At 42.7% G+C, this 26972-nt stretch overlaps 1 protein-coding gene across 1 annotated transcript; it reads left to right on the top strand.

Annotated features, from left to right (window-relative positions):
- Positions 1–11576: 11576 nt before the first annotated feature.
- Positions 11577–22906, top strand: LOC308651571 (required for drug-induced death protein 1). The gene is made up of 2 exons (XM_081298845.1): positions 11577–11938; positions 20583–22906. Exons 1-2 carry the CDS (start codon positions 11648–11650, stop codon positions 20700–20702), a joined length of 411 nt encoding a protein of 136 aa, XP_081154971.1. The 5' UTR covers positions 11577–11647; the 3' UTR covers positions 20703–22906.
- Positions 22907–26972: the final 4066 nt, after the last annotated feature.

Here is a 26972-nt window from a genome sequence, read left to right as displayed (position 1 = left end):
ATGTTTTCTGTGATATAAGGATGTTGATTCATGATGGGGTTGCGGGGGAGCATTGTAGGATTAGACGAACACTAATAGGACAAAGGGGTGGGAAGGGAAGGGAGGGGGCATGGAGATAGGAAAGATGGTGGAATGAGATGGTCATCATTATCTTAAGTACATGTATGAAGACATGAATGGTCTAACTCTACTTTGTGTACAACCAGAGATGTGAAAAATTGTGCTCTATATGTGTAGTATGAATTATAATGCATTCTGCTGTCCTATATAATAAATTAAAATAAATTTTAAAAAATAAAGCACGTATGGAATGAATATAACAGAATCATGTTTTATACATATATAAATATACCAAAGTAACTATCTCCTTTATGTATATGTCGAAGTACCAATTAAATAAATAAATAAATAAATAAAGGAGTGAAAGGAAAATCTAGTAGAGTGGAGAAAAAAGGGGGAGGGAGGAGGGAGGAAAGGAGAGGGGTATGGGGATTGAAATCAAATTCCTTATATGTATATTTATGTCAAAAGGAATCCAAGTAATTAGTACAAATATGATGCTCCAATAAAAAGAAAAGAAACCATATGGAGGCCAGCACAGAAGGCCTAGTTTATAGAATTATCCCCTTAGCCTCATGTTTCCACTGCTCATGTCTGTCTGTTACCTATACTAGGATGACTGCTATCAGTCAATCAACAGAAAAGAATAAGTCTTGAGGAAGATGTGCAAAAATTCGAAACCTTGTGAATTGCTGATGGAAATGGTGCAGCCATTGTGGAAAACAGCATGATGATTTCTCAGAAAATAAGAAATAGAATTATCTTATGATCCAGAATGCCTCTTCTTGTTATATCCCCAAAAGAAGTGAAAGCAGGGTCTCATCCAGATGTTTGTATGCCCATGTTCATAGCAGCACTTTTTACATTTGCCAAAAGGTGGAAACAATCCAAGTGTTCATTGACAGATGAATGGATAAGCAAAATGGAATGGAATAAGTAATTAAATACTATTCAGCCTTGAAAGGGCAGGGGATTGATATGTGTAACAACATGGATGAACCTTGAGGACAATATGCAAAATGAAATAAATCTGTCAAATATCATGTTTCTTCTACCTAGAGTAGTCAAATTAAGAGACAAAGTAGACTGGTGGTTCCAAGTGACCAGTGAAAAGGAGAAATGGGGAAATCATGCTTAATGAATATAAAGTTTCAGTTCTGCAAAGGAAGAATTCTGAAGATTGCTTGAACAACAGTGTGGATATACTCAATATACTGATATATATGTTAATTTAAAAGACAAGAATAACCCAAACTCATTGGAGCCAGATACTCACCCTAGGCAGATATCACTTAGTGCCAATAACTTCATTTTAGTGGACCTCTTTGATGGTCTCCTTTCAAGACAAATAGTTCCAAATTTGCAAACATTAGGATGACTTTCGTAAAATACATTATTATTATTATTTGACTATTAAGTACCTCAGAATGGGAATAAAGTAGACAGTTTTTTTTTTTCTCAGCTGTTTGTAAAGAGTCTGGAAAGGGTGAACTAATCCAATTACTTTAGCTTCAAATGTTGAGGTCTAAAATGTGAGCTGTAATATTTTCTTTAACTACTTCTTTTGAAAGGATGATCCTGTTCATTAAAGGGATTTAACTTAACTATGAAAACAGATATCCAGACTGAGACATCAGTTCTGATTTTTAAACTCTTCAACATTTTTGTTCTCTGAATATTACAGACAGATGAGGCCTGAGAAACCATTCATTCATGGCCTCCTTTCTCACAAGGAAGAAAGGAAAACAGTTCAAAGATGTTTAAGTGAGTTGGTCCAAATAAGCAAGGTCTTAACCCTGGCTGTTGAATACCAGCCTACTGTGCTGCTAGCTATTTCAACATCATCCCAGACAAACACCCACCAACAACCACATTGTTCTTTGTACACCCAACTTCAGAAAGTCTTGTTCCATCGAGCTGAATTTAAGTAATAACTCACTTGTCCAAGATTCTGCTTGGTATGAAATAATTCCTGCTACCAAACTGAATGGAGATAATAATTCCAGCCCAAGGCACAGAAATGTCATACCATTTCTTTCTATTTTTTGACACGTTGATGTTGTTGTTATACCCTGTTATTACCAGAGAGAACCACTAGAGGTCAGAAAACACCCTGCCCAGGACACAGAGTGTGTTCTGCAGCCCACAAGAGTTGGAAACCTATGGACCCGGCTGAAGGGCAGGAGCTCCAATGTCTCCCCCAAAAGCACTTGATCTTATAGCCATCATTCCTTAGGTTCAACAAATACCATATCTTATTTCAGGCAAACATCCTTCCCTGCTTCAGTGGGATTTTGCACTTTTTTCATTCACTCTTGTTATTTAACTGTCTTTCCATCAGGCTACAAAGACACCTTAATTCCATTCCATTGGATCCCTCACGTCCTTATGTGATGCTTTCATAAATTTGGGGGGATTTGGAATTCTCCATTTTGTATCATTTTGTATGAGTCTAGCAGGGCCAAAGCACTTAGGGATATTAAAATGGCATCACAAAATGACAGTCTTTTAGAGCTGTATTGTCTTTGTGCTATATCTTTTCCCCAAAAACACTGTGGTGAACTCATAGCTTCCACCAATATAATCTGTTTGAACTATTTGTAGTCATTAGTTCTTTCTTTGGTGCTCAGAAAGTCACAATTTAGCCAAAAGAGCCCTTGAATCAGCTCATGTAGCCTTAACAAAATTTGACAGTTTTGACCAAAATGCACACAAATTTTAAAGTGTTTTTGGTTGGGAGCAACAAAATATTCCAGGACCATTTTGTACATTCTTGGCCCCAGAAGTACAATCAGCTGATTTTCTAAGTCCCAGTTTCTTTCAGGGGACACTGATATTGGAGACCCACTGGATACTACACAGTGTGGCTTTGTGCTGTTGGTATATGCATGTGTGTGTTTTAGATATACATATGCGTGTTCTAATAATATACATATTACAATGGCATTCTGTGGGTAAGGGAGAAAACATGAATGCAGGGATTTTAGATCTTGTCCAAAATATTATTTTAACTTATAAGGTCATAAATCTGACCTTATTTCGCTATACATATATTTTTCTTTCTTTTTTAATATTTATTTTTTAGTTGTAGCTGGACACAATGCCTTTATTTTATTTATTTTTATGTGGTGCTGAGGATCGAACCCAGGGCCTCACACATGCTAGGCAAGTGCTCTACCACTGAGCCACAATCCTAGTCCCATACACATATTTTTCTATTATACATATTATTAAGCACAGATGGCTCAGTAGTCTTCCAAATACTCTGGTCTTTTAGATAAATACAGCCAAATAAGATACAATTCCATTATATCATTAAAGAATTATTTTAAATGTCAGGTAGTATGCTTTAAAACATGATCCTCCAGAGATTTCGGATTCTGCTTCTGATGTAGAATGTTTCAAAGGGCTTTTCAATCTAATAATAGCACAGGTCTAAATCTATGCACACACAAATTAAAAGCCGTATTCCAAAAATGGACAGGTCTTTCATGGGTGAGCCCCCACCATGGCAGTTTCCAAACCTGCACGAGTCGCTGCTCTGGGTGTGCAGGTGTGCAGAAAGTGAGCTTGCTTGGCACTTAAGAACGCCTCTTCCAGGTAAGGAGAAGCCAGGTAAGCTTTTAGCTACAGTGTGGGCTGGCAATACAGACTGGAATCTGAAAAAAGCACTCAATAAAAAGTTTCCCAACCCTGAAAGTCATCTTTTTCATTTCCAGAGTTATGCTGAGAAAGCTGCTCCACCCAGGAGAGGCTCCAGCAAAGCCAGGAGACTGTGTGCTTCCTCCCACATTTGTGCAGTGGGTAATCCAAAACTCAGACTCTGCCCTCCAGTCCCTACCCTTGACAGTGATGGCAGAGGTTAGAAGGTTTGAGCTAACAGACTTGAATGCAGTCTAATTAGACCCCGGGACCACCCCCCCCCCAGCCCAGGCTCAGCCAATTCTTGGTGGGTCTCAGTGATTAGCCCTTCACTGTTGCCACGGACACAGGAAGAAGTTGCTCTCTCTGAGAACAAGACATAATTTTTTTAATTCTTCAGATTCCAAGAAGAAACTATATATGCAAGGGTCCTGATTTCTGATTTTAGCAAATTTCAGTTTTAACACCTTTACCTATGTTTATATTTGCCTCAAATCCCTTTCTTTTTGGTGCAGAAATCTCACCCCTTAGGTGATATACAAATGTGCCCCGCCTGAAATTCCAGATTTTGCATTTTATAGGACCTGCATGATTATCATATATACTTTGGCAAAAAACTTAAATGCAAAGTTCATTTTTTTTTCTTATTGTGCCATCGATTTTGATCACCTTTTGAACTAAAAGGCATTTATGAGAGGAGGTCTCAAATTAGAAAACAATCTTTTAGAAAATAAAGTGTTTAACCTAAAAAAGGTGGTGATTTATCATCCTCCCTTTTTAGATTGCTAAAAAAAAAAAATCAAGGCTTAGCTGGGATTAAAAACTGCCACACACATGCATACACACACACTTTTAAGTTGCAGTCTTTGGAAAATTAAACCTATTATCCTGTTTCATGGGTTGTTGTTGTTGTTGTTCTTCTTCTTCTTCTTAGTTATACATAACAGTAGAATGTATTTTGACATATCATACATACATGGAGTATAAGTTCCCATCCTTGTGATTGTACCTGATGTGGAGTTATACTGTCTACCACGCGGCCTGCGCAGTGGTTTCATTAATGAGGTTCTGGCATTAAGTTAGTTAGAAGAGATCAAAATAAAACACACAGACAGTACCTTATTTTACATTGCTAGGTCCCAGACGGCTCGCCTCCCTGATTCCCCGCCTCCAGCCGCCCAGCAGGGCAGCGAGGATTACTCTGGGCTAGCAGGAGAGAGAGAGAGCGAACACGCCGGGGAGTAGCCTTTTATTTGGGGGACAAGAGATTCAGGGGAGAATTCCATCCAATGAAGGTTGAGGGGGGGCTGCACTCCAAGGTCAGGGTCAGTGATTGGGTCTCCGGGGTCAGTGGTCACGCACACCCCCACACGGATGGGCTCTCTCATCAGGAAAGGGTCGGGATAGCTCTGACACAGCCAGAGCGCCTCAGGCCCTTAACGGGAGTCACCCAATCACGTGTCAGAATGGCTCCCCACAATATTGGTCGTGTATTCATATATGAACATAGGAAAGTTATGTCCAATTCATTCTACTGTCTTTCCCATTCCAATACCCTCCTTCCTTCCTCCCATTGCCCATTGCCTCCATTCAATCTGGTGAACCTCCACTCCCCCACCTCACCTATTGTGAATAAGCATCCACAATCAGAGAGAACGTTTGGCCTTTGGTTTTTTGGGATTGGCTTATATCACTTGGCTTACATCGCTTGATAAGAGATATTGGCTTATATCTGAAATGTCTTTCATTTATTCTAAAGAAGTGGACCATTTCTCCTGCCTATAGTTGCACGGTGATGTGTGATGGAAGATTTTTTGCATATATTGGAGAGACAGCACGAATGAGAGTTTAACAGGAAGCTTCATCTCCTTGAGGGTTTCTGTCTTCCTAGGTGCCTTCCACAAAACAGAAGCATCAATGCTATGATTTAAAAAAAATTGTTTTAATAATCTCTTTTGTACCCTGCTACTTTGTTTCTGTATCTGCAAAAATTGGGGATATCATAACTTTTCATTTTTGTGCTGAATCATTGTTTGATTGACTGAGTCTCCAGTTTCATCCATTTACTGGCAAATGCCATGATTTTATTCTTCATTATGGCTGAGCAATATTCCATTGTGTATATGTACCACATTTTCTTTATCCATTCATCTACTGAAGGGCACCTAAGTTGGTTCCATAACTAAGCTATTGTGAATTGAGCTGCTATGAACATTGATGTGGCCACCTCACTACAGTATGGTGATTTTAAGTCTTTTGGGTATATTCCAGGAGTGGGATAACTGGGATAAATGGTGGTTCCTGTTTCATGGTTTATAACCCGTTCTTATCAGCTCCAAAGTTATATTTCTTTTTCCAACTAAATCTATCCTGTAAAAAAAAAAAACCTAACAATTTTAAATAACTTTAATTTATACAACTTCAGGTTCATATTATCTTTCTCTCAATTTACACATTTATTACAAAAGATTTTTATATGTCTACAAACGGAAAAATATCCATAACTGTTTCTGTGCAAGTTATTTCATGTAAGTAATTGTTCTTAAGCCTCTGAGATATCTAAACATTTTTTTAACTCAATCACAGATAATACATTTTCATGAATCTCAGCTCTCCGGTGTCTTAGCTCCTTTGAAAGGTAGCTTACTAATTCTTACTAATAAAGAAAGATTCCAGTGGCGGGTGATGTGCATTGTCCTTCAACATCCTTCCTTCCTCCCTTCCTTCTAGAGTTTAGAGGCTATGAAGTTTAAAAAGGAGGAGGAGGAGGAGAAGGAGGAGAAATAAAAATAAAAAAGCATGCTTCAGTCTCCCTTGGGGACTCAGGAAAATTAAGCAAGTTAGCTTAGGCTAATCAGGTGACTCCAAGAGTTCTGGAAGGAGTAGAATGGAAAGCTTTCTTCCACTATTGGAATTGCTTCTGCTAGCAAGCAGTCCTGCAGGACTGGCTTTTTAAGTGCCAGAATGCCAGTGTTTGGTCCAGTCTTAGGGATGAGAAGAGACAGGGCAGGGGTGTCTGGGTTTTGCCAGTGCAGCCCCAAGGATTGTTATGAAATAAGTTGTGTTTCCCCAAAATTTATGTTAAAGCCCTCACTCCCAGTACCTTAGGAGGTGACTGTATTTGGAGGAAGGGCCTTTGAAGAGGTAATTAAGGTTAAATGTGGTCATAAGGGTGGGGTCCTAATCCACTAAGACTGATGTTCTTATAGAAAAAGGCACCAGGAATGTGTTCAGAGAGGAGGGCATGTGAGGACACAGAAAGAAGGTGGCCATCTGCAAGTCAAGGAAAGAGGCCTCAGGAGAACCAAACATCTGACACTTTGAGCTCTCTGATTTCTAGCTTCCAGAACTGTGAGAAAATAAATTTCTGTAGCTTAAGCCTCCCAGTCTACAATAACATTGTTACAGAAGCCCCAGCAGACTAATACACAGGTATGGTGGAGCTGTAGCTAACTGGGGGGTGGGGAGGATTCCTAAATGGCATTGGAGGTGGTGTGTCCTTACAGCCAACAGCTCCAGGGGAGCCTCCTGGTGTCCCAACCTCCTGACTATGGCACAGGCAACAGCTTTTGTGGAGTTACACTGGAGGTGGCCTGGACTAGAGTCTGCTTTTCCAGTCCTTGGGGTGAGTTGGAAGCACTGAATAACCTGTATCAAATCTTGTCTTCACATCTAGAAGGACTCACAGGCTTGGGATAGGAGAAACAGTTTGTTGTTAGTCTATTCGGGTTACTCTATTGAAATAGCACCAACTGGATAGTTTATAAACAACAGAAGTTTATTTCTCACAATTCTGGAGGCCAGGAAGTCCAAGATCAAGATGCTGGCAGATTCAGTTTCTTGCTGTATCCTCACATGGTAGTGAGAAACTGATGTGACTCCATTTTTGAAAACAGCTTCTCTCTCAAAGCCTGTCCAAGGAAGGGGGGAGGTGACCCTTGTCCTTGGAAAGACCCACAGAGCACTCTTAGGAACATACCCACCCTGCTGAGTTGTTTATCTACAATTAACAGGAGAGATCTGTGGTGCCAGGTGTCCCTGACTCAGTTAGGCTAGGTGAGGACCCATAGCAACCCCCTACCAACCACCAACCAGCATGAGACAGGGAAAATACTTGGGATGCCAGATGACCCTCCCAGTAGTTTATGGTGGTTGATAACATGTTGGGAAACCATGTAGTTTAGCATGTGCACCCATCATGGCTTAAACCAATCAGTTCAAAGGAATCCCTCTCTTGTACTAACCAATCACCCCTACCCAACTTGTTCCCGCCAGTGAATGTGTTAATTAATGTTAAGAGTTGTTGTTTGATTTTCCCTTGATGTGAAATGATTTGCTGTGTGATGTTGTGACACATATAGTACCCCCCAAAACCTATAAAATCTCACTGAACAAAGGGCCAGGACTCACTCCCTGGGACCGCTGTGTAGGAAACGATTGTGAGTCCAGGCTCGAGCTTGCAATAAAGACTCTTGTGTGATTGCATTGGATTCGGCTCCTGGAGGTCTGTTGAGGTCCCACGAATCTGGCATTACAGTAGATGGGGTGAAGGCTCTCTTAGACTTCATTATAAAGGACACTAATCCCATTGATGAGGCCTCCAGCCCCATGGCCTAGTCACTCCCAAAGACACCACTTTATAACATCATCACTTTGGGTGTTAGAATTTATCACATAGATTGTTGTGGAAAACAATGAGATCATAGCACCAGTGAAACATGGGACTCCTGGGGATTGAAGAAGGCACAGGCAGTTGAGGATTAGAGGACATTTACAGGGTCATGACCAATAGAGTAGAGCATTCCCAACAAGGGCCCTTAAAGAACAAAGGAAAGTGTCAGCTTCAAATACATGTCCTAAGGGTGGGAGGACATCTTGGGCAACACCAGTGAAGAATGGTTTCTGCTCTCTTCTCTATTTTGGCTTTGGAGGGTTCAGAAACCCTTTTGCAAGTTTGAGAAACCAAGAAGCATAAGTGAGAGAGTACAGAAAAGAAATTGTCCTGTCCCATAACTTCCACCACATACAAAATGGACAGCTCACTAAAGGTGCTGCCTGAGGAAGGAGAGAGGGTTTACTTTAAATCAAGTCCAAGTTCCTGAGTATTACATGGAATCAAACATTATAAGATTTGACCCAGCTATGTCTCTCCTCCGACTATACCCAAAGGACTTAAAAACAGCATACCACAGGGACACAGCCACATCAATATTTAATCAGCACAATTCACAATAGCTAAACTGTGGAGCCAACCTAGATGTTCTTCAGTGGATGAATGGATAAAAAATGTGGCATATATACACAATGGAATTTTATTCAGCATTAAAAGAGAATAAAATCATGGCATTTGCAGGTAAATGGATGGCATTGGAGAAGATAATGCTAAGTGAAGTTAGCCAATCCCCAAAAAACAAATGCTGAATGTTTTCTCAGATATAAGGAGGTTGACTCATAGTGGGGTAGGGAGGGAGAGCATGGGAGGATTAGATGAATTCTAAATAGGGAAGAGGGGTGAAAGGGAAAGGGAGGAGGCAGGGGATTAGCAAGGATGGTGGAATGTGATGAACATCATTATGCAAAGTACCTGTATGAAGACTTGAATTGGGTGTCAACATACTTTATATACAAACAGAGATATGAAAAATTGTGGTATATATGTGTATTAAGAATTGTAATGCAAAAAAGTACATGTAAAAAGGCATAAATTGGCATGAACATACTTTATATACAGAGATACAAAAAATTGTGCCCTATATGTGTAATAAAAATTGTAACGCATTCCACTGCTGTCGTGTATTTAAAAAAAAGAAAAGAAGAATGCACCAAAAAAAAAAAAAGATTTAAGATTATATAAAGTGAGGCTATGTTTACAACATTTGGAATTTTTATTACTTCAATGGGAGCAGAAACACTATATGACTGTCTAAATTTCCACTCAGGAGCAAGGGAAACACTGGGCAGGAATAACTTCTAAAAAGACAACAGAAAACAACATATGGATGGATTCTGATTACATCTTGAATCCTGCTCAATCACTGATGATTCCAGTAGGAGAGTTTTAATCTGGAGATTGGTTTTCACTTGTTCTAGGGTTTTGCCTTGTGATAGTTGAACAGTATTTTGTATAGACAAAACACGTTAGACCCTGCCATTTCTCTACCTCTGTCTTCATTTGATAAGTGGTCTGGGCATCTCTGAGGTTCATTTTTATACAAAGAAAAGGGACTATGAGGGTATCTATTTGTTTAAAAATTAATAGTTGCTTTAGGTAAACTTAAAGATCCACAAATCTACTTTCCCTTGATTTTTAAAATTCAATACCATATTGTTTTAAACTATTTACAAATTAATAATTTCACAATCCCTGTGTGTGTGTCTGAAGATACCATTTACTTAATTTAATTCTGTTAAACATTTTAAGCAACTTTTACAAACTTAATATTTGATTTTGTCCTCAAGTACTTCAATTATGTAACAAGAGTCTATGTAATTTTTCTAAATACATAAAATTATATGTATTTTTATCTTTTACCTTAAATTGAACTATATATATGGAATAGTATTTTACAGAGCTTATGTATATTTAAAATATTAAATATAATTTAAATCATTTATTACTTGTCAATTAAGAAAATCTAAATTAAGTACTTTTATATAGGAATACCCAAACTAATTTTATATTCTAATATGCTAAATTACATAAACATTTCACATACTTATACCAAGATATCCAAATTATTTTTAAATTTATTCCAACTTTAATGTTAAAATATTTATTAAGTTAATGTTATGTTTATTTCCATATTCCCCACAATTCAGAGATGTTGGACCACATAAAAAGAAAGGTAAAAGCTGGTAACAAGAGTCTATTGGAGATTGGTTTTCAATTGTTCTACAGGTGGCCAGCACCTGTAGTGCCAGCTATTCCAGAGGCCGAAGTAGGAGGGCAGCTTGAGCCTGGGCAACAGGGGAGAAACTGGTCTCATAAACAAAACAGTGGGGGATGTGGGGGATGTTACTGGTAATCTTAAAGACTGGAGAGGCTGAGGGAGGGCAATCACAAGTTCGAGGCCAGCCTCAGTAATTCAGGAAAATCCTGTCTTAAAATAAAAAATAAAAAGGGCTGGGGATGTGGCTTAGTGGTAAAGCAAAGCACCCCTGGGCTCAATCCTCAATACGAAAACAAAACAAACAAACAAAAAAACACAACCCACCACCGTCACCACCACCCCTCCAGGCTTTCCAAGGGGGCTGATCTTCATAGTACACTGACAATGCATATCTCCTAGAGTGATATCCTGAAAATCATGATTTTAAGTTCATTACATATCCTGTCATACGCACTAGAATCGAGCTTGCCCATCCCTGTTGGCTTGCTTCAATTTTTCATGTTGTGTCACTGTGATGAACGCTGTGGACACACTGTTTGGTGTTTCTGAATACGTCTTAGAAAAATATGGACTTTTCTGGCACTTGATAAACATTTTCTTATCCCAAAGATTTGCCATCAATATGCATTCCCATTAATATCCTATTATTATCATGACCCTCTCCTCACACCCTTGACAGAGCTGTGGTCTTCATGAATCAGCTCTATCACAATCTTGAATGTAGGCAAATAGAGTCTCCTTGTTTGGGGTTCATTCATTTCGTTGTAAGTACGGTTAAGCGTGTTCTCTACGTGCATTGTCACTGAGCTTTCGTTTATTCTGCACCTCTTTGCGCAACAGGTGGGATGCAGGCGGTCGGGCTCCCGTGCTCGCCACCTGGACGGGTCAATCCCGGGCGAAATCGCCGTAATCCCGAACCCCATCGCCAGGGGACGCTGTGACCCAAGTCCCCCGCGGGGACCCGGTTGGGGCGGGAGGCGGGTGTGAAGGAGCGGACTGGGAGCAAAGGTTGGCGTCTTCGCTCTTAGACTTTCGTCGGAGGGGCAAGCGACATCATGACGGTGGGAGCCAGACTCCGAAATAAGGCGGCGAACAGCTTCCCTCTCCGCGGGCCCCTGGGACGAGCGCGGACCCAGAGGGACGAGGACACGGACGCCATCCTGGAGCACCTGGAGTGCGGGGACGAAGCCGCAGAGAGCGAGGCGGGCGGGCGGCGCGCGGGGAACCGCAGCGCCAGGAGGGTGCACCTCGCCGTCCTGCCCGAGCGCTACGAGCCGCTGGAGGAGCCGGCACCGGGCGAGAAGCCCAAGAAAAAGTACCGGCAGAAGCTGAAGAAGTACGGCAAGGTAGGGACCTGAGACTGCCACTGTCCGCGGGATCGGGGCTGCGGCGCCCCTGCCTGCGCCCCCCACCCCCGCACAAGCACAGCCCGGATGGGCTCTGGCGCTTCTCTCAGCCGGGGGTCTGCAGGGACCAGCTGAGAGCGGGAGTCGGTTGCGATGGTCTGTCGCGACTCAGTTTATCTGGGGTGTCCTGCAACTCCGTTCAGCCCCACTCCCTCACCAGAGGCGAGTGGGGTTACATACTCGATCCAGGCTGGCGCGGGGTTGCCTGGTGCCCACTACCTTCTACGGGTGGGTGGTGAATAACCTTCTCAAAGGGTTTTGCCCAAGAGGGTTCTTATTTTACTTGCGCAGGACAAGAATCAGTTCTGTGTTACAGATGCACATACTGAAGCTTTGGCGCAGTTAGATGACTTGGAGGAGGTGACCCAGTTGTGAAGTAGGGAGCTCCAGCCAAGTTTATGTTTTCTGGAAACCTCCTCACCATGATATCCCACTAGCTGAGAAATGTTTGGATTATTCTCCTGAAACTCCAGGGTTATTTCCGGGTCCTGGATGCTCGACAAGTTCATAGGCACCTGTTAAGTCTACTTTTGAGACCAACTCTGTCTGTACTCCGAGGCCTTCTGCTATTTGCCTTGGAGGAGAGGGAGAGGTTCAGGAGGAGGAAGGGAAACATGGAGATGGCCCTGAATGACAGTATCCTTCCCAAAGATCAAAGCCCAAAGTCAGTTACCAGTTCCCCTTAGGGAAGCCGCAGAAGCTTGATCTTGATCAAGCTCCCTTGATCTAGACAAGGTCTCCCTTGATCTAGAAAAGAATCACGAATTAACTCATTGTGTCCTGGCCAAAGGCCATGTGCTCCACCTAATTTATTGTCCAGATATTTGTGGCCTTTAGTGATCTCTTATCAAACCTGAAGTATTTCAGTCTCCACACAGAGAGCTTAGGTTTATCATTTTCTGAAAGGTATGTCATCAGCTTTGGAAGCAGTACACAAGCAGACAGTGGCTAAATATATATTAATTAAAACTACAAAGTTGGGACTTTGAGTCTGGAGGTTATGCCAGGGTTAATCTTGAGCCCAAAGAATCCAGCATTTGCCTCTTAGCTGGTAGGCTGAGGATATGGAATCCTCAGCTCAGGGGCTAGCACTTGATGTTTGGGGGATACTTACTCTGTTCCAGGCTTTGTGCCTGTACTAGAAATGCAAAATTGAAAACAATGGAGCCCTGCCCTAGAGGACCCACAGCCTCCAAGGGAGACTTGATATAACTGGAGCATTACTGTGGAGCTTCATGGAGTTCAGCGGTTCCTAATGAGAATGAGTAAAATCCAGGCAAGTCTTCCAATCATGGTGAAGTAAACACTGGACATAGAAGGATTAGTTAAGTTTTCACCAAATAGCAAAGAATTACCAGTCACACCCACGAGTATGGCTATTTTTTTTTAATGTAAAATGACAAATGTTTGTGAGAATGCAGAGAAATTAGGACCCTTGTACACAGCTGGTGGCAATGTAAAATGGTGCAGCCACTGTGGAAAACAATTTGGAAGCTCCTCAGAAAGCTAAAATGGACTTATTCTGTGGTCCAGCAATTCCACTCCTAGGTATATAACACAACAGCAACAGCAACAACAAAATTGAAAACAGCTACTCAAATATTTATGCACAAATGTTCATTGAAACATTATTTCCAAATAGCCAAAAGGTAAAGACAACCAAATGTCCATCATGGATGAATGAATAAAGTGTGATATGTACATTGAGTGAAATATCATTCAACCAGTGCTAAATGTATGCTGCCACATGGATGATGCTCAAACAACATGGTGCTAAATGAAATAAGCCAGACCTCAAGGTTACACAACATTTCTTTGATTCCATTTATAAAAAAAAATCCAGAATAGGTAAATCTAAAGAAAGAGAACCCAGATTGATGGGTGCCAGGAACTTGGGGAAGGAGTAGAGATAACTGCTTAATGGAGTGTGTGCTTTCCTTTGGGGATGATGACATTGTTTTGAAATTAAACAGAAGTAAATGTATTAAGTGCCATTAAATTGTACTAAAAGTGGTTAGTTTTATGTTATGTGAATTTTCCCTGAATTAAAAAAAAATATTTTGACAGAAAAGGAATGTTACCCATGGTGGAAGAAACAAAAAAGTATATATGCGAAAGCTCTAGAAGGCTACATGCTAGTTCAGTAGATCCAGGAGGCCAAAGGAGATAACATTCCCATGTCGGGATTCAAAAGAGAGACTTTGTCTTCCACTTTCCCAGAGCCCACTGAAAGGGTTCCAGTCTCCAACAAAGAGGAAGAGAACTGCAATCTCTTTTTGCTGAAAAGCCATGAGAACAACTAAGGCTCAGCTAGGAATATAGGAGGTAATTTTTAGCTGCTTTGGTCACTAGGTGACATTTTCTTACTTCGGTCCAGTAGAATAAGGAATGATGTACAAATAACTCTATATTATTAACAAACACATTTTCTTTCAATTCCTATTCCTGTTAACTTCTCAGATCCCTCACCCTAGCCCCTTCCTGCTTCTATTTAAAGAAAAGTGTTTGCCTTTGTGGAACATGAAAGGGTGGCTCACACTCCCAGACTGCCCCCCTAGTCCCTCCTAGGGCTAGACCCTAATGCTGAGTTGGTCCAGCCTTCTGGAAGCCTGTGTTCCTGGGACTCTTCTGGAGATTAATGTTCCCAGTAGATTTTTAAGTAACGATAATAACATGCATATAGTGCATTTATTGTTATTCAAATGCTATTTGCTGAGCATTAGAAAGGTAGGAACATACATTTGTTGTGTTCCTCCAGGGTGCCTGTACCCTGATTTGTACTTTATATGCAGAACCTCTGAATCCTCTCAGCAACCTTGGAAAGCTGTGATTATCCCTGTTTTGTAGCGAAGGAAGCTGGAGTTTAAGGAAGTTAAGCTATTTGTTCAAGTCCACCATAGCCAGAGAGCAGGAGAGAGAGCTAGGACTTGAGTCTGGCCTGGCCTCTTCTTGTGCAGGATCAGTGGGCATCAGAAGGAGAACTCCTCAGAATTTAGCTTAACATAGCACTTTGTGCCTGGGGGTATAGCTCAGGGGTAGAGCACTTGCCTAATCTGTGGGGGATTCGGGGTTTGATCCCTAGCACCGTAAACTTAAAAAATAATAATAATAATAATACAGGTTGCCTTTCTCAGATACCCTTGGGAACAACAAGGGGGAGGTGTAGGTGAGAAAAGTAATTCTATTTTGTTAATCATGTAGGTAGGAGGGTGTTGGAGAAGGTAAATAGAAGCCATTAGGAATAGCCCCTTGTTTTAGGCTGGTGACTTAACTCAGTGGTAGAGTACTTGCCTAGTGTATTGTGTGTTAAATCCTGGGTTCAATCCCCATCACCACAAAAAGAAAAAGGAAAAAAAGAAGAAAAGAAAGCAAGCAGAAAAGGTGTACCTGGTTACCTACTGGTGTCAGGCTATGTATGCTTCCCTCTCTGCCTTGGTATCCACATCTGTAGTATGAGATAATAATAGGGTAGTAGTGAGAATAAATTCGTTAATCCACAAAGAAGTCGGAGACTCTACCAGGCTTCTAGCAAGGATTCTGTAACTCTTGACTATTATCATCTAGGAGGGTAGAGGAGAGGTGGCTGTTTTTCGGTTTTTCTTTGTTGTGTTTTCTTCTTCTTCTCCTTCTCCTTCTCCTTCTCCTTCTCCTTCTCCTTCTCCTTCTCCTTCTCCTTCTCCTTCTCCTTCTTCTTTTGTTACCAGGGACGCTTTATCACTGAGCCACATCCTCAGCCATTTTTATTTTTTATTTTGAGACAGGGTTTCTCTAAGTTACTTAGTTCTTAAATTGCTGAGCCTGGCCTTGAACTTGTGATCCTCCTGCCTCAGCCTCCTGAGTTGCTGGGATGTGCACCCAGCTCCTTATGGGTTTTTAAGTAAGTTCTAACTCAGAATAAAATCACTGACTACCAACCAAAGGCTGGTGCTTAGATCCTGACTTCATTTCACAACTGAATACTTGATCTTTGTGTTCAGAGAAAATGATCTTTGAGGATAGACGGCTTCCTTTTTAAAAAAAAAAATATATATATATATATATAGTTTTAGGTGGACACAATATGTTTATTTTATTTTATGTGGTGTTGAGGATCCAAGCCAGCGCCCCACACACACCAGGGGAGCCACATCCCCAGCCCAGATGGTTTCCTTTTTGAAACTGAATGGGTCTCACTAGGAATGGATTCAATGCGAATGAGCCTGCAGAAAGCCCTCCTACCTGTATTAGTTTCCTATGGCTGCTGTAACAAATTACCCCATACTTCATGACTTAATACCAAACAAATTTATTCTCCTACACTTCTGGAGGCTAGAATCTCAACTTGGTCTTGCAGAACTAAAATCATCAGGGCTGCTTCTTTCTGGAGGCTCCAGGAGAGACTTCATTTGTTTGCCCTTTCCAGCTTCCAGAAGCCCCCTTCTTCCATCTGCCAAGTGGGTAGTGTAAACTCTTCAAGTCTCCCTCTCTGCTTCCATCATTACATTGCCTTCTGTCTGAGTCCTCCTACGTCTCTCTTTAAAAGGACACTCTCCTGGGCTGGGAATGTGGCCCAGTGGTAGCAGATTTGCCCAGCATGTATGAGGCTCTGGTTTCCACATCCAGCACAAAGATGAGATTCACCTGGATAATCTAGGATAACCTCCCCATCTCAAGATCATTTCTGAAAAAAAAAAAAAAAAAGAATCTCTTTTGCCATGTAAGTTAATAGAGTCATATATACTCGTTCTGAGAATTAAGACATGGGCATCTTGGGGGCCATTATTCAGCCTGGCACACAAAGGCTCCCTCAGTGCCCCTCTGAGAGATTAATTTTACTCAAATCAAAGACTCCCATCTGGGCACAGTTGGGCATGCTTGTAATCCTAGCTGTTTAGGAGGCTGAGGCAGGAGGATCCTCAGCAAATTAACAACGCCCTAAGCACTCAGTGAGACCTTGTCTCTAAATAAAATACAGAAAAGGGCTGGAGATGGCTCAGTGGTTAAGTGCCTCTGAGTTCAATCCCTAGTACCAAAAAAAAAAAAAAATCCCAAATCTGTTCCCTGAATGACATTAAAATGGAAGTTGATACTTTATAATTTTTTGCATTATATTTCTCAATTCTTTGTTTTGACAATGTTCCAGTTAATGAACTAATTTAGTAGGTTCCCCCCCCATATTGCAAAGATGAAGCTATAAAGCAATTTAAAAAATATATCAGGTTAAGGAAAATGAATGTACAAATACCAAAAATGTCAAGTTTAAGGCAGGCAATTGTGATACTCTGGCATTGTATATAAAGGATCACTCGATTATTACTCTTTCTCCCAGAAAACATGGTTTTGGTTGTTGTTTCAAACATATAAGTAAAATTCTCCAATTCTCATCGTCACACACTTATAGAGATGTATCTTTTAGCAACATGATACACACACACACACACACACACACACACACACACAAGTACATACACGTGCTCACGTGCACACCAGTGTCTCACTGGGAAATTAATGAGGCAGTGTCCCAGCAAGCAGTGTCTAGAGAGGACAGAGATGCACCCAGTTTTCCCAAAGCTCCTTGTGTAACCAGAGAGGTACCAAAGGAGACACCTGGGATCTTTCTGCATGCTGGGGGTGCCTTGATGGGTGTAAGAGAATTCTTGCCCTCACTCTGTTATTGTGGGGGAATTTGACATTTAATTAGCAGAAAGCTCAAGTAAGCCAGAAATCCTAGGAAAATATACTCTTAAGAAACTTTCCCGAAAAGAGCAAAATATCTTAGATGGACATATCATGTCATTGACAGACATCTAAATTCCTATGTAATAATAAGAAGGAAATGGTATTTTACAGTTATACTAGCTGACATTGGGGGCACCCAGGCTGCTGGAGCTTATGTCAGGCACAGTTCTAAGCTCTCCTTTACGGGCACAGCTCAGGGGTAGAGCATTTGCCCAGCGTGCTCTAGGCGCTGGGTCCCATCCCCAGCACCACCAAGACATAACAAACAAGCAAACAAACAAAAAAAACCAAAAACCACATACTTTCCTGGAATAAGCTCATTTAATCTTCTTAAGAAACTAATGATCATGGCATTTGCAGGGAAATGGATGGCACTAGAGCAGATTATGCTAAGTGAAGTTAGCCAATCCCCCCAAAACAAATCTTCTCTAAAGGGGGTGACTCAAAATGGGATAGGGAGGAAGAGCATGAGAAGAAGATTACCTCTACATAGGGAAGAGGGGTGGGAGGGAAAGGGAGGGAGAAGGGGAATTGCATGGATGGTGGAAGGAGACCCTCATCCTTGTACAAAATACATGTACGAAGATGTGGGGGAAAAAAAGAATAGCGTTACCTTAGATTAGGTAGAGAAAAGTGATGGGAGGGGAGGGGAGGGGATGGGGGGATAGGAAGGATAGTAGAATGAAACAGACATTATTATTACTGTGCGTATATATGTGACTGCATGAGCAATGTGATTCTGCAACCTGTACACTCAGAAAAATGAGATATTATATCCCATCTGGTTCAAATGTATGATATGTCAAGGTCTTTGTATTTTCGTGTGTAACTAATTAAAACAAATTAAAAAAAATAAATAAAATAAAAGAAGCTAATGAGGTAGTTGCTATATATTTCCATTGTAAAAAACGAGGAAGCTGAGAGCAAGGAAGGTTAAGTAAACAATGGGGCTGCCATTCACTACCAGGCAGTGGACAGTTAACTATACATACTGCCTCCAATACAGAAGGGAAGTATGTTAGGGAGTGGCTAAGGGAATGGGTTCTGAGGCATTATTTCTGTGGCATCAAACTTCTAGTCTGCCTCTTACCATCTGGATAAATTTAACTCTGCTGTACTTTCTTCTTGTTGAAGCCCAATAGCCAAAGGCCATCAGGGACATGCCAGTAGCCCAAGTTAGATTTATTTGGTGCAAGGAAGGAGAGTATATGCCAAGGGGATTGTAGGATCTCAACAAGTGGGGATCTCCAGTAGAGTTGAATACCTGAGCTAAAAAGTTATCCGCATCCTGGAGATACTTAAAGTCCTAGAAATGGATGACACAACCTAAGTAATGATTGTAGGCAAGGGGGGGCAGAGAGAGGGAAAGGGGGACCCAGGACTAGGTCCTGAAGTCCTTCAATATTTTAATCTTTGGTAAGAGGGATAAGTAGGTCCCTGAGAAGCAGAGGACAACCGAGAGAACATGGTCAATGGGGCCAAATGATTATTTTACAAAGCATGTCAGAAGCTGCTGAGAGGTCAGGGAAGGGAAAGGCAGAAAGTTATCTATTGGATCAGGTAACAGGGAGATTAGAGATGGCCAAGCAACCCCCAAATAGGTGGGGGCAGGAGCCAGAGTAAGAAGGAATAGAGAGTGCAGAGCGGTGACCTTATGTGGATGTTTCTTTCAGTTGGTTTGGCATGAAGGACAGCAAAGACCTGGGGCAGGCTGTGTAGCACCTGAGCATCAGTGTAAGCTACTGGGAATGATCTGACAGAGAAAGGAAGGGTGATGCTGGACAAGGAAAAGCCAAAGGCATGATGGGAGAGGGGACGACAGCAAGTGTCAAGGGAATGACCCTGCCAGAAGAGAGCTATTGTCTCTGTGTCACACAGGCTAGAGAGGTAGGGGTGGGAAACCATGGGCAGGTACAAGTAGGTTTATAGAGAGTGGTGGGAAGGTGAACAAGTTCCCTGACAATGTCTCATCTTTGCAGTGAAAGAAATGGAATCATCTAATGTATGGAGGTTGCTGAGGGTAAGGAGACTTGACAGGAAGATGTAGGAGTTTGTGTGTGGAAGAAGAGGAAAGACAGCCTACCAGATTGGTATGGTGGGGTTGACCAGTCAGCTTTGGAAGTCAGAGCAAACTTTGTGATCAGGATCAGGAATTTTAAGTGAAACCAGTCAGTGGGGTTATTGTAGTTGGGAAAGTCAAAGGGCTGAGAGACAAGGTGTGTGAGATAAGGTCCAGGTCAGCTTCATGGACCCTGACGTCACCAAGAATGATGACACAATTTGGTGGTGAAGAGAGAATGACTAAGGACAACAGTGCAATAAATGTTAGCCCTTGAGTTGTTAATTTTTCTGTTGCAATTCTATTTGAGTCCCTTGGGTGTCCCTTGGCCAGCCCCAGCCCCAGCAGAGAGGGAGAGAAAAGATTCCAAGAAAGCATTTTTCCAGTTTTTGCCCTCAAGAAGCATAGGATTGTTTTGGAAACACAAGACTTATATGCGTGCAGTATTTGGATAATGTCACAAAAGGGACAAATATGTGGGGCAGAGAGGCTGGGCTTTCAGACAAGGCTCATGAAGGAGAACTTGACCCAGTCTACAGATGCTCCAATAAATTTTAGCTGGAACGTAGAAGAGGAGTGGGGTTTTAGTTTGTTGTGCTTGCAAAGATGGTGCTTGTTTTGAGGCCCCACAAGTTCCAATGTTGGGTTGGGCACTGGACACCAGCAATATAGAAGCATGGCAACTTGCTAATTTGCCCTGGGAGACTGAGGATAAATGATTCTTTCTGTATGTCACCATGGCTCATGCTGGAATTAAAAAGTGGCCTAACCTAACCCTTTGCTTTTCTCTTTTGTTCCTTAAAACAGAATGTCGGGAAGGTCATCACCAAAGGATGTCGCTACATAGTCATCGGCCTGCAAGGATTTGCAGCGGCCTACTCTGCCCCTTTTGGAGTAGCCACCAGTGTGGTATCCTTTGTGCGTTAACAAGAGCCACCGGCGCAGGCACCACAAGAAGGAATAGAAGCCTCTGCTCCCGGAACAGTGCAAACCCAGGAGCATTTCAGACTTGAACTCACAGAAAAACTTAGAAGAGAAAAAAAAAATGTCTTTCTTTGTTGAATTGGAAGAATGTTCTGATGGTGCCATCCCCGGCCAACTGCTGAGCTTTTCACATCTCTTGGACACTGGTGGATCCGGTAGTCAATCCTGCAGAGAATTAGGTCAGGTTAAGTTTGGGGATTAGAGTTAGTTTGCATTGTATAAAGGTGAGAGCTTCACGTGAAGGTGACAGGGACAAGGATGGAGACAGACACTTGACAGATATGAGCAGATGATAATTTTGAGCAGGAAAAACATATGTTGACCTGGGATCAGAGGGTTTTCTAGATTCTCCTGCAGAGGTTCTGGCTGACAGAACCTTTTACAGCCTTAGGCTGCCTCATTTCTGCTGACAGCAAAGGAGCTGTTTATTTCCAAAGTCATTCTGCCCCATCTCTTTCCTCTACCACTCTGTCACCAGGAGTTTAATTACAGTCTTGAAGAAGGAAGAAAGGGGGTGGGGAAAGTCTCTTTAAATTCTATGATGCTTTGAAAACTGTGTACACAGTTGTGTCATGACTGTTTAAAGTAGATAAAAGCACGTCACTTTTACCCGTCTCTGCACAGATGAGCAACTGGCATTGAGGAAAGGAGAAGGGCAGTTTGGACACAGGCTGGGTGGCCGGGACAGCTGGTTTGAGGGACTGCACCTGGTTCATCCCAGACCAGCTTAGCCACATGTTTGGAGCTGGCCAGATCCTCCAGCAATGTGTGGCTGGCTCATCATAGGCCTCCTAGCTGCGTCAGGTCCCTCCTGACAGCTACTCAGCTGCTCCTCTATGCCAGGCCAATGAAGGGTGCTTTGTCCTGAACACAGGGGAGGAGGAAAGAGAGAGGGAGACACAAAACCTGGGAATGAAAGTGTAGATTAAATGAAGAAACCATTAAGTAGGAGACAGGGGTGAAGGAAGTAGAAACAGGGTGAGAAGGATATTGGAAGAGACCGCTGGAAGTCAGGAGTCAGGTCTGGGTGCTCAGTGGTGGGGAATCTCAAAAGGGCAGAGCCTTTGGCCCTAAGTAGGAACAAAGGAAATCTGGGTGGTGAAGGGTGCCATGGTGGTGTTTAAAACCCGTCTGGGGCCAGTGGTGTGGGTTTGCTTGTAGAAATGTCCAGAACTGTTCTGCTCTGTCTACAAGATCAGTGGCAACCCATTACCCCAGGAGGTTTCCCAGGGCATAACAGGGAGTCCTTCACACTCTTGCCTCATGCATCCAGCCCAACCAGGAGGCACTGAGAGGTGCAGAACACAGGAAGACAGACAGGTGGACCGAAAAAAAGCATGGGTGGAAGAGAAAGTGGTCGCTCTAAGGCTGGACTCAGCTTCTCTTTCTAGAGGCTCATGTTGAAGATACACAAGGGCCTAATGAACATTTGTGAGGAAAAGAGTAAACAGTCTTGTTTTAGCCCAAATGGTGAAAGTTGATAATGGCATATTTTCACATGTGAGATTATGATAGCTTGTCTGGCTAACACTGGCATGGGAGAAAAGGAGACACAGACCCAGGTAGAGGAAAACGCTGAGGCTGAAGGAAAGACAGTCAGGACCTGTGAGGGTTTCTGGTCACAGGAAGTGAAGGCAGGAGAATGGGAAGTGTGCTTCAAAGAAGGGACTAGGGCTGCTGGGGCCTTTTCTTGCCTGACAAGTCTGTCCAAGGAAGAGCTCCTCCCCAACCCCCAAATTGGAAAAACTGCAAGGTCAAGCGTATCTGGCCCTAGTTAAGAATTAACTCAGGAATGTCAAAAGTCGAAAGCTCACAGGGATTGACCTGGGAGTCAGGTTCAAGTATGCAGAGATGGACTTCAAACCCTCTCCCAGCCTGTGTGGTCATTTCCCCTATGGTGCGCAGGGCTCCGGGATGTTCTCATAATCAGTTCTTTGAATTTAAGAATTTGCATCATGTTGCAAATTACTCTTTTTTCTTTCTCTCTCTCTCTCTCTTTTTTTTTTTTTTTTTTTTTGGTATCTGGGGCCACACCCTACTGAGAATTAAATTTTAGAGCTTTCCCTTTACTGGCTCAACCAAGAGGCTTCTTTTGTATCCCTTTCTTGCCCTGTGATGAAAATAAAAATCCCAGCTCGTTTATTGTTTGTGTGTGTGAAGGTTGGTTTCTCCCTCGATTTTTTCCTTGCTGGAGGGAGATTCTTGGAGCTCCTGCCAAGCCTGAGAATTGGTACAGCAGGTGATGGTCAGTGGCAGAGATATCCTTGGGGAACTCAGTAGGAAACTACAGCTGTTCTCCAAGAGGCCAATGGAAGGAGAAGCTCTGAATCACCAGGGTATCAAAAGGATCAATTCCCTTGAAGTCTAGCAGAACAGACCCTAGGCTAACAGAAGCCTTAGCCCCTGTGTCTGTTAAGACTGAAAATTTTCAGAATCTCTGATTTGGATTTGGAGAATCCAATGTAGAGCCTGGGAGGCTGCATTTTCTTTAAGCAGCTGAGATCATTGAGAATGCTCTGGCACAGCTGTCCTCTACCTTACCTGAGAAATAGTGGTCCCCAGTTGCACAGGCCAGAGGATCTTCAAGGCCCGAGGCTGGGTGCCAGCACCTTGCTGGGCATATGTGACATGCCTGCTCACTGAATCTTCACAAAACCATGAGAAAGGACTTAGTGGTGGGGAAGGTAAATAGGAGAAGAGTGGCCCTGGGTGGCCATTAGATTTTGTACCTGAACAGGTTTGGGGTAATGGGGTCCCCACCTGCTATAGGCTTAAAGCAAAAACAGAGGCAAGGTACCAATATCTTCAGCTACCATGGAGTCACCCTGATGCCCCTGACCAGCCCTGTGTCTGGTCAGAGAGCCCCAACTGGCATTTGTGACCAAGAAGCTCTCAGAAGGAGGACTTGAACTCGGACCTCCTCTATGCCATCCAGAAGTCCCTGGGACAGGTGATCACAGTGTTTGACTTAGTAACTGATGTTAGGGGGTTTGTACCCATCATGTCTTTTTTGGACTCCTGATTCTGCAGAAGCACAGAGAAATGAAGTTAATTCAGAGTGTTGGGAACACACAAGTTAACCCTGAGTTCAATCCCCAGTACCCCGCACTGGCAAATAAGGGGGAGAGTGGAGGACATACTCAGCATCCCCGTAAGGCTGCATTTGAGGGGCTCCATAGTTTTGCCAAAAGGCCAGATGGTTCCTGAATATAATAAAATAAAATAAAATTCTAACTCTCTTGACCATTCATAGGGAAATGTGGGAAAATAATACTTTTTTTTCCCTTCCAGAAGCAAGGTTGTTTTTGAGCCAAAGCACTCTGCTGAACATCATAGCCAAGGGGAAAAGGAGATCTCTTCAGATCTTCTAAGTGGCTCAGTGCCAGAGCCTGGTGGGAGCCCAGCCCTGCAGGGGCACAGGGGTGGGGCTGGGAGGAGCAGGGCACAGGAGAACAAAGGCTTGATGGCTGGATGCCTGGGCCACATCTGCACCCCTGGGGTGCTTCATGCTTTCCAAACTTCAGCTGTGTCTATAGACACAAATGAGATCAGAATTCAGCACCTTAAGGACTGGCTTTGCTTTTTAAAAAAGATGTTTTTCAGGTGATTCCTCTTGTGTAACCTGGTGAGAAGGATCTAAACAAATGCATCTGGTTCAAACCAGACATAAAAATCAGAGCCAAAGAACTGGAAAGAAATAGGACTAAAGGGTTCATGTTTCCTTCCCTGTCCCTGCAAATCCAGGGTAAATCACCTCTAACCCGCACTTGCTTTCTTCACTCATAATCAAGAGTGGTTTTGTTTTTAGCTTGCTATGAGAAATATTTGGAATTGCTTACAAAAGATAAAGAGTGGTGAAATGAACTTTTTTTATTTTTTTGGTGAAGGCATCTATGGGAGAAACATGTTTACAAGTTTATCTTTTTGAATTCTTTCAAGAGTGAAGAGAACATTTGAAGCCAACCTGGGCAACTTAGTGAGACACTGTCTCAAGAATAAAAAAATAAAGAAGGGACAGGGATGTCACTTAGTGACAGAGTGCCATGGGGTTCAATCTCCAGTACTGTGAAATAATAAAAACTACAGCAATAAAGCAGAAACAAACAAATAAAAAAAAAAGAAAGAAAGAAAAGAAAAGAAAGAAGGAGAGAAAAGAAAAATAAGTAAACATATGTCAATTGTGAACTTTCTTTGTAGCGTCTCTTCTTCCATCCAAAACTAGACTTGAATTTGTGTCTCCATCTTTCTGTATTCGTAAATCAGTGAGTCATTTATAGAATCCCAAGAGCTCCTTATCCCATCTACTTCCCCTGGTCTCAGACCTGGGGCTTGTGGGATTGGAGGTGAGAAACTAACTTGCATTCAATATCTGGTAGGTATGTGAGGCAGTGTGTTAGAATATTTTATTTAATTCTCCTCTCATTCTCATTAACATCATTGATTTCCTAGGTTTTAAAGATGTGAAAACTGAGTTTAGGGAAGTTGCAGGGTAGTCAACTGCAAGGCCATGGTCAGGGGATGCTGAAACCAGACCGAAGGCTGTGCTCTTTCTGTCAGCTTCAGCTGCCTCTTATTTCTACTCCTTCTCAGACTCTTGATACCTTGAGTGACCACAAGGAAAAGAGAAGCTTTACATGTAATCCCATCCAACCCATATTCTTTTTCTTTTGGTACTGGGGATTGAACTCAGGGGCACTTGACTACTGAGCCACATCCCCAGCCCTATTTTGTATTTTATTTAGAGACAGGGTCTCATTGAGTTGCTTAACACCTTGTTTTTGCTGATCCTGTGTTTGAACTTGTGAGCCTCCTGCCTCAGCCTCCCCAGCCACTGGGATTACAGCCAACCCACATTCTTAGAGGACTCCAAGAAAGAGTGGAGGTGCTGTCCAGCCCATCACCTTCTGGATTTTGGAGATGCTGGGATGGCTCAACTGCTGATTTGCCACAGTCAAGGCACATAAGGGAGGACACAGGGCTGGCCAGGGAGGGGATGTGTGACCCTGAATGAACGGTTTTGCATTTATTTTGCAATGTCTCCATGCCTTGCCTATTTCTAGAGCTGCAGTTACTGTTCCCACTGACTAGTCATTTTGTTTCCATTGAACCAGGCTTCCATTGTTCACCCCAGGATCCTGGGGCCACATGCCAAAGCCCCAGGGGCTGCAAAAGCCACTCCTCCACCCCCCCCCCACCCCCGCATAATAGGAATAGTATTGGCATCAGAAAAAAAAAAAACAACTTGGCTTCTGATCTTCTAATTATGTGACCTTGGACAAATTCCTTAACTTCTTCGCATTTCAGGGTTTGTTTTTGATTCCTTTGTGAAGTAGAGCAAATGATATCTACTCCAGAGCCTTATCTGTTAAGGTTAAATATGAAGTTCACTAAGACCCTGGTAGGTAGGATACTAAGTGTCCTCCTTCTGCAGCTGCTCTTCTCCCACAGCCCCCTCTTCATTTGTCCCTGACTGGTGGGAAAAGGAAGAAGGCCTGAGAGCTCAGGGGTGAGCCAGACTGGAGAGACCCCACCAGGGTGGGGAGGAAAGAGGCAACCTGCCTGTCCATCCACCAGCGAGCGGTTTTTCTCTTTCCAGGTTCACGATCCGGATTAGAGGCTGCTTTCCCATTGCTGGTTGGAGCTGCAAGGGTGTGGGGCTGAGGACTCAGGAGCATGAGGAGCAGGATCAAGGGCTGGGGTGAAGGTTGGAGATGACTGACTTACTTGAGGAGCAGGAGAGAGTCTGTCTGTGGGTTTTGGTTTCTGCTAGCCGCCCCAAGAAGGACTCCACCCTGAACTCATTCCAGTTTGCCCTTAGCCTTGTTTCTGTACACCCAAACTGCCTTATCTATAACACGGTGTTATGGTTTAGGTTATAAGCTGTCCCCCAGCTAGGTATGGGGGTACTAGCCTGTAATCCCAGCGACTCAGGAGGCTGAGGCAGGAGGATCTCAAGTTCAAGGTCAGCCTGGGCAACTCAGGGAGAACCTAAGCAACTTAGACCTTGTTTCAAAATAAAAAATAAAAAGAGTGGGGATGTAGCACAGTGGAAAAGTACCCTTGGGTCCAATCCCCAGTACCAAAACAACAACAACAACAACAAAACCCTGTTCCCCAAAAGCTCATGTGTGAGATAATGCAAGAAAGTTTAGGGGTGAAAGGATTGGGTTATGAGAGCCTTAACCTAATCAGTGCATTAATCCACTTGAATGG

The sequence above is a fragment of the Spermophilus citellus genome (genome assembly GCF_964194105.1).
Source record: "Spermophilus citellus genome assembly, chromosome: 6".
In the NCBI taxonomy this organism is placed as follows: Eukaryota; Metazoa; Chordata; class Mammalia; order Rodentia; family Sciuridae; genus Spermophilus; species Spermophilus citellus.
Note: the sequence above shows the minus strand (reverse complement) of the source record. Positions and strands in the feature narration are given on the sequence as shown.

What these genes read in the sequence shown, in the direction of transcription:
- LOC308651571 (XM_081298845.1), top strand. Translation starts at nt 11,648, where the DNA reads ATGACGGTGGGAGCCAGACTCCGAAATAAGGCGGCGAACAGCTTCCCT. An exon ending in AGCTGAAGAAGTACGGCAAG is followed by an intron (nt 11,939 to 20,582) that starts GTAGGGACCTGA and finishes TCCTTAAAACAG; the next exon opens with AATGTCGGGAAGGTCATCAC.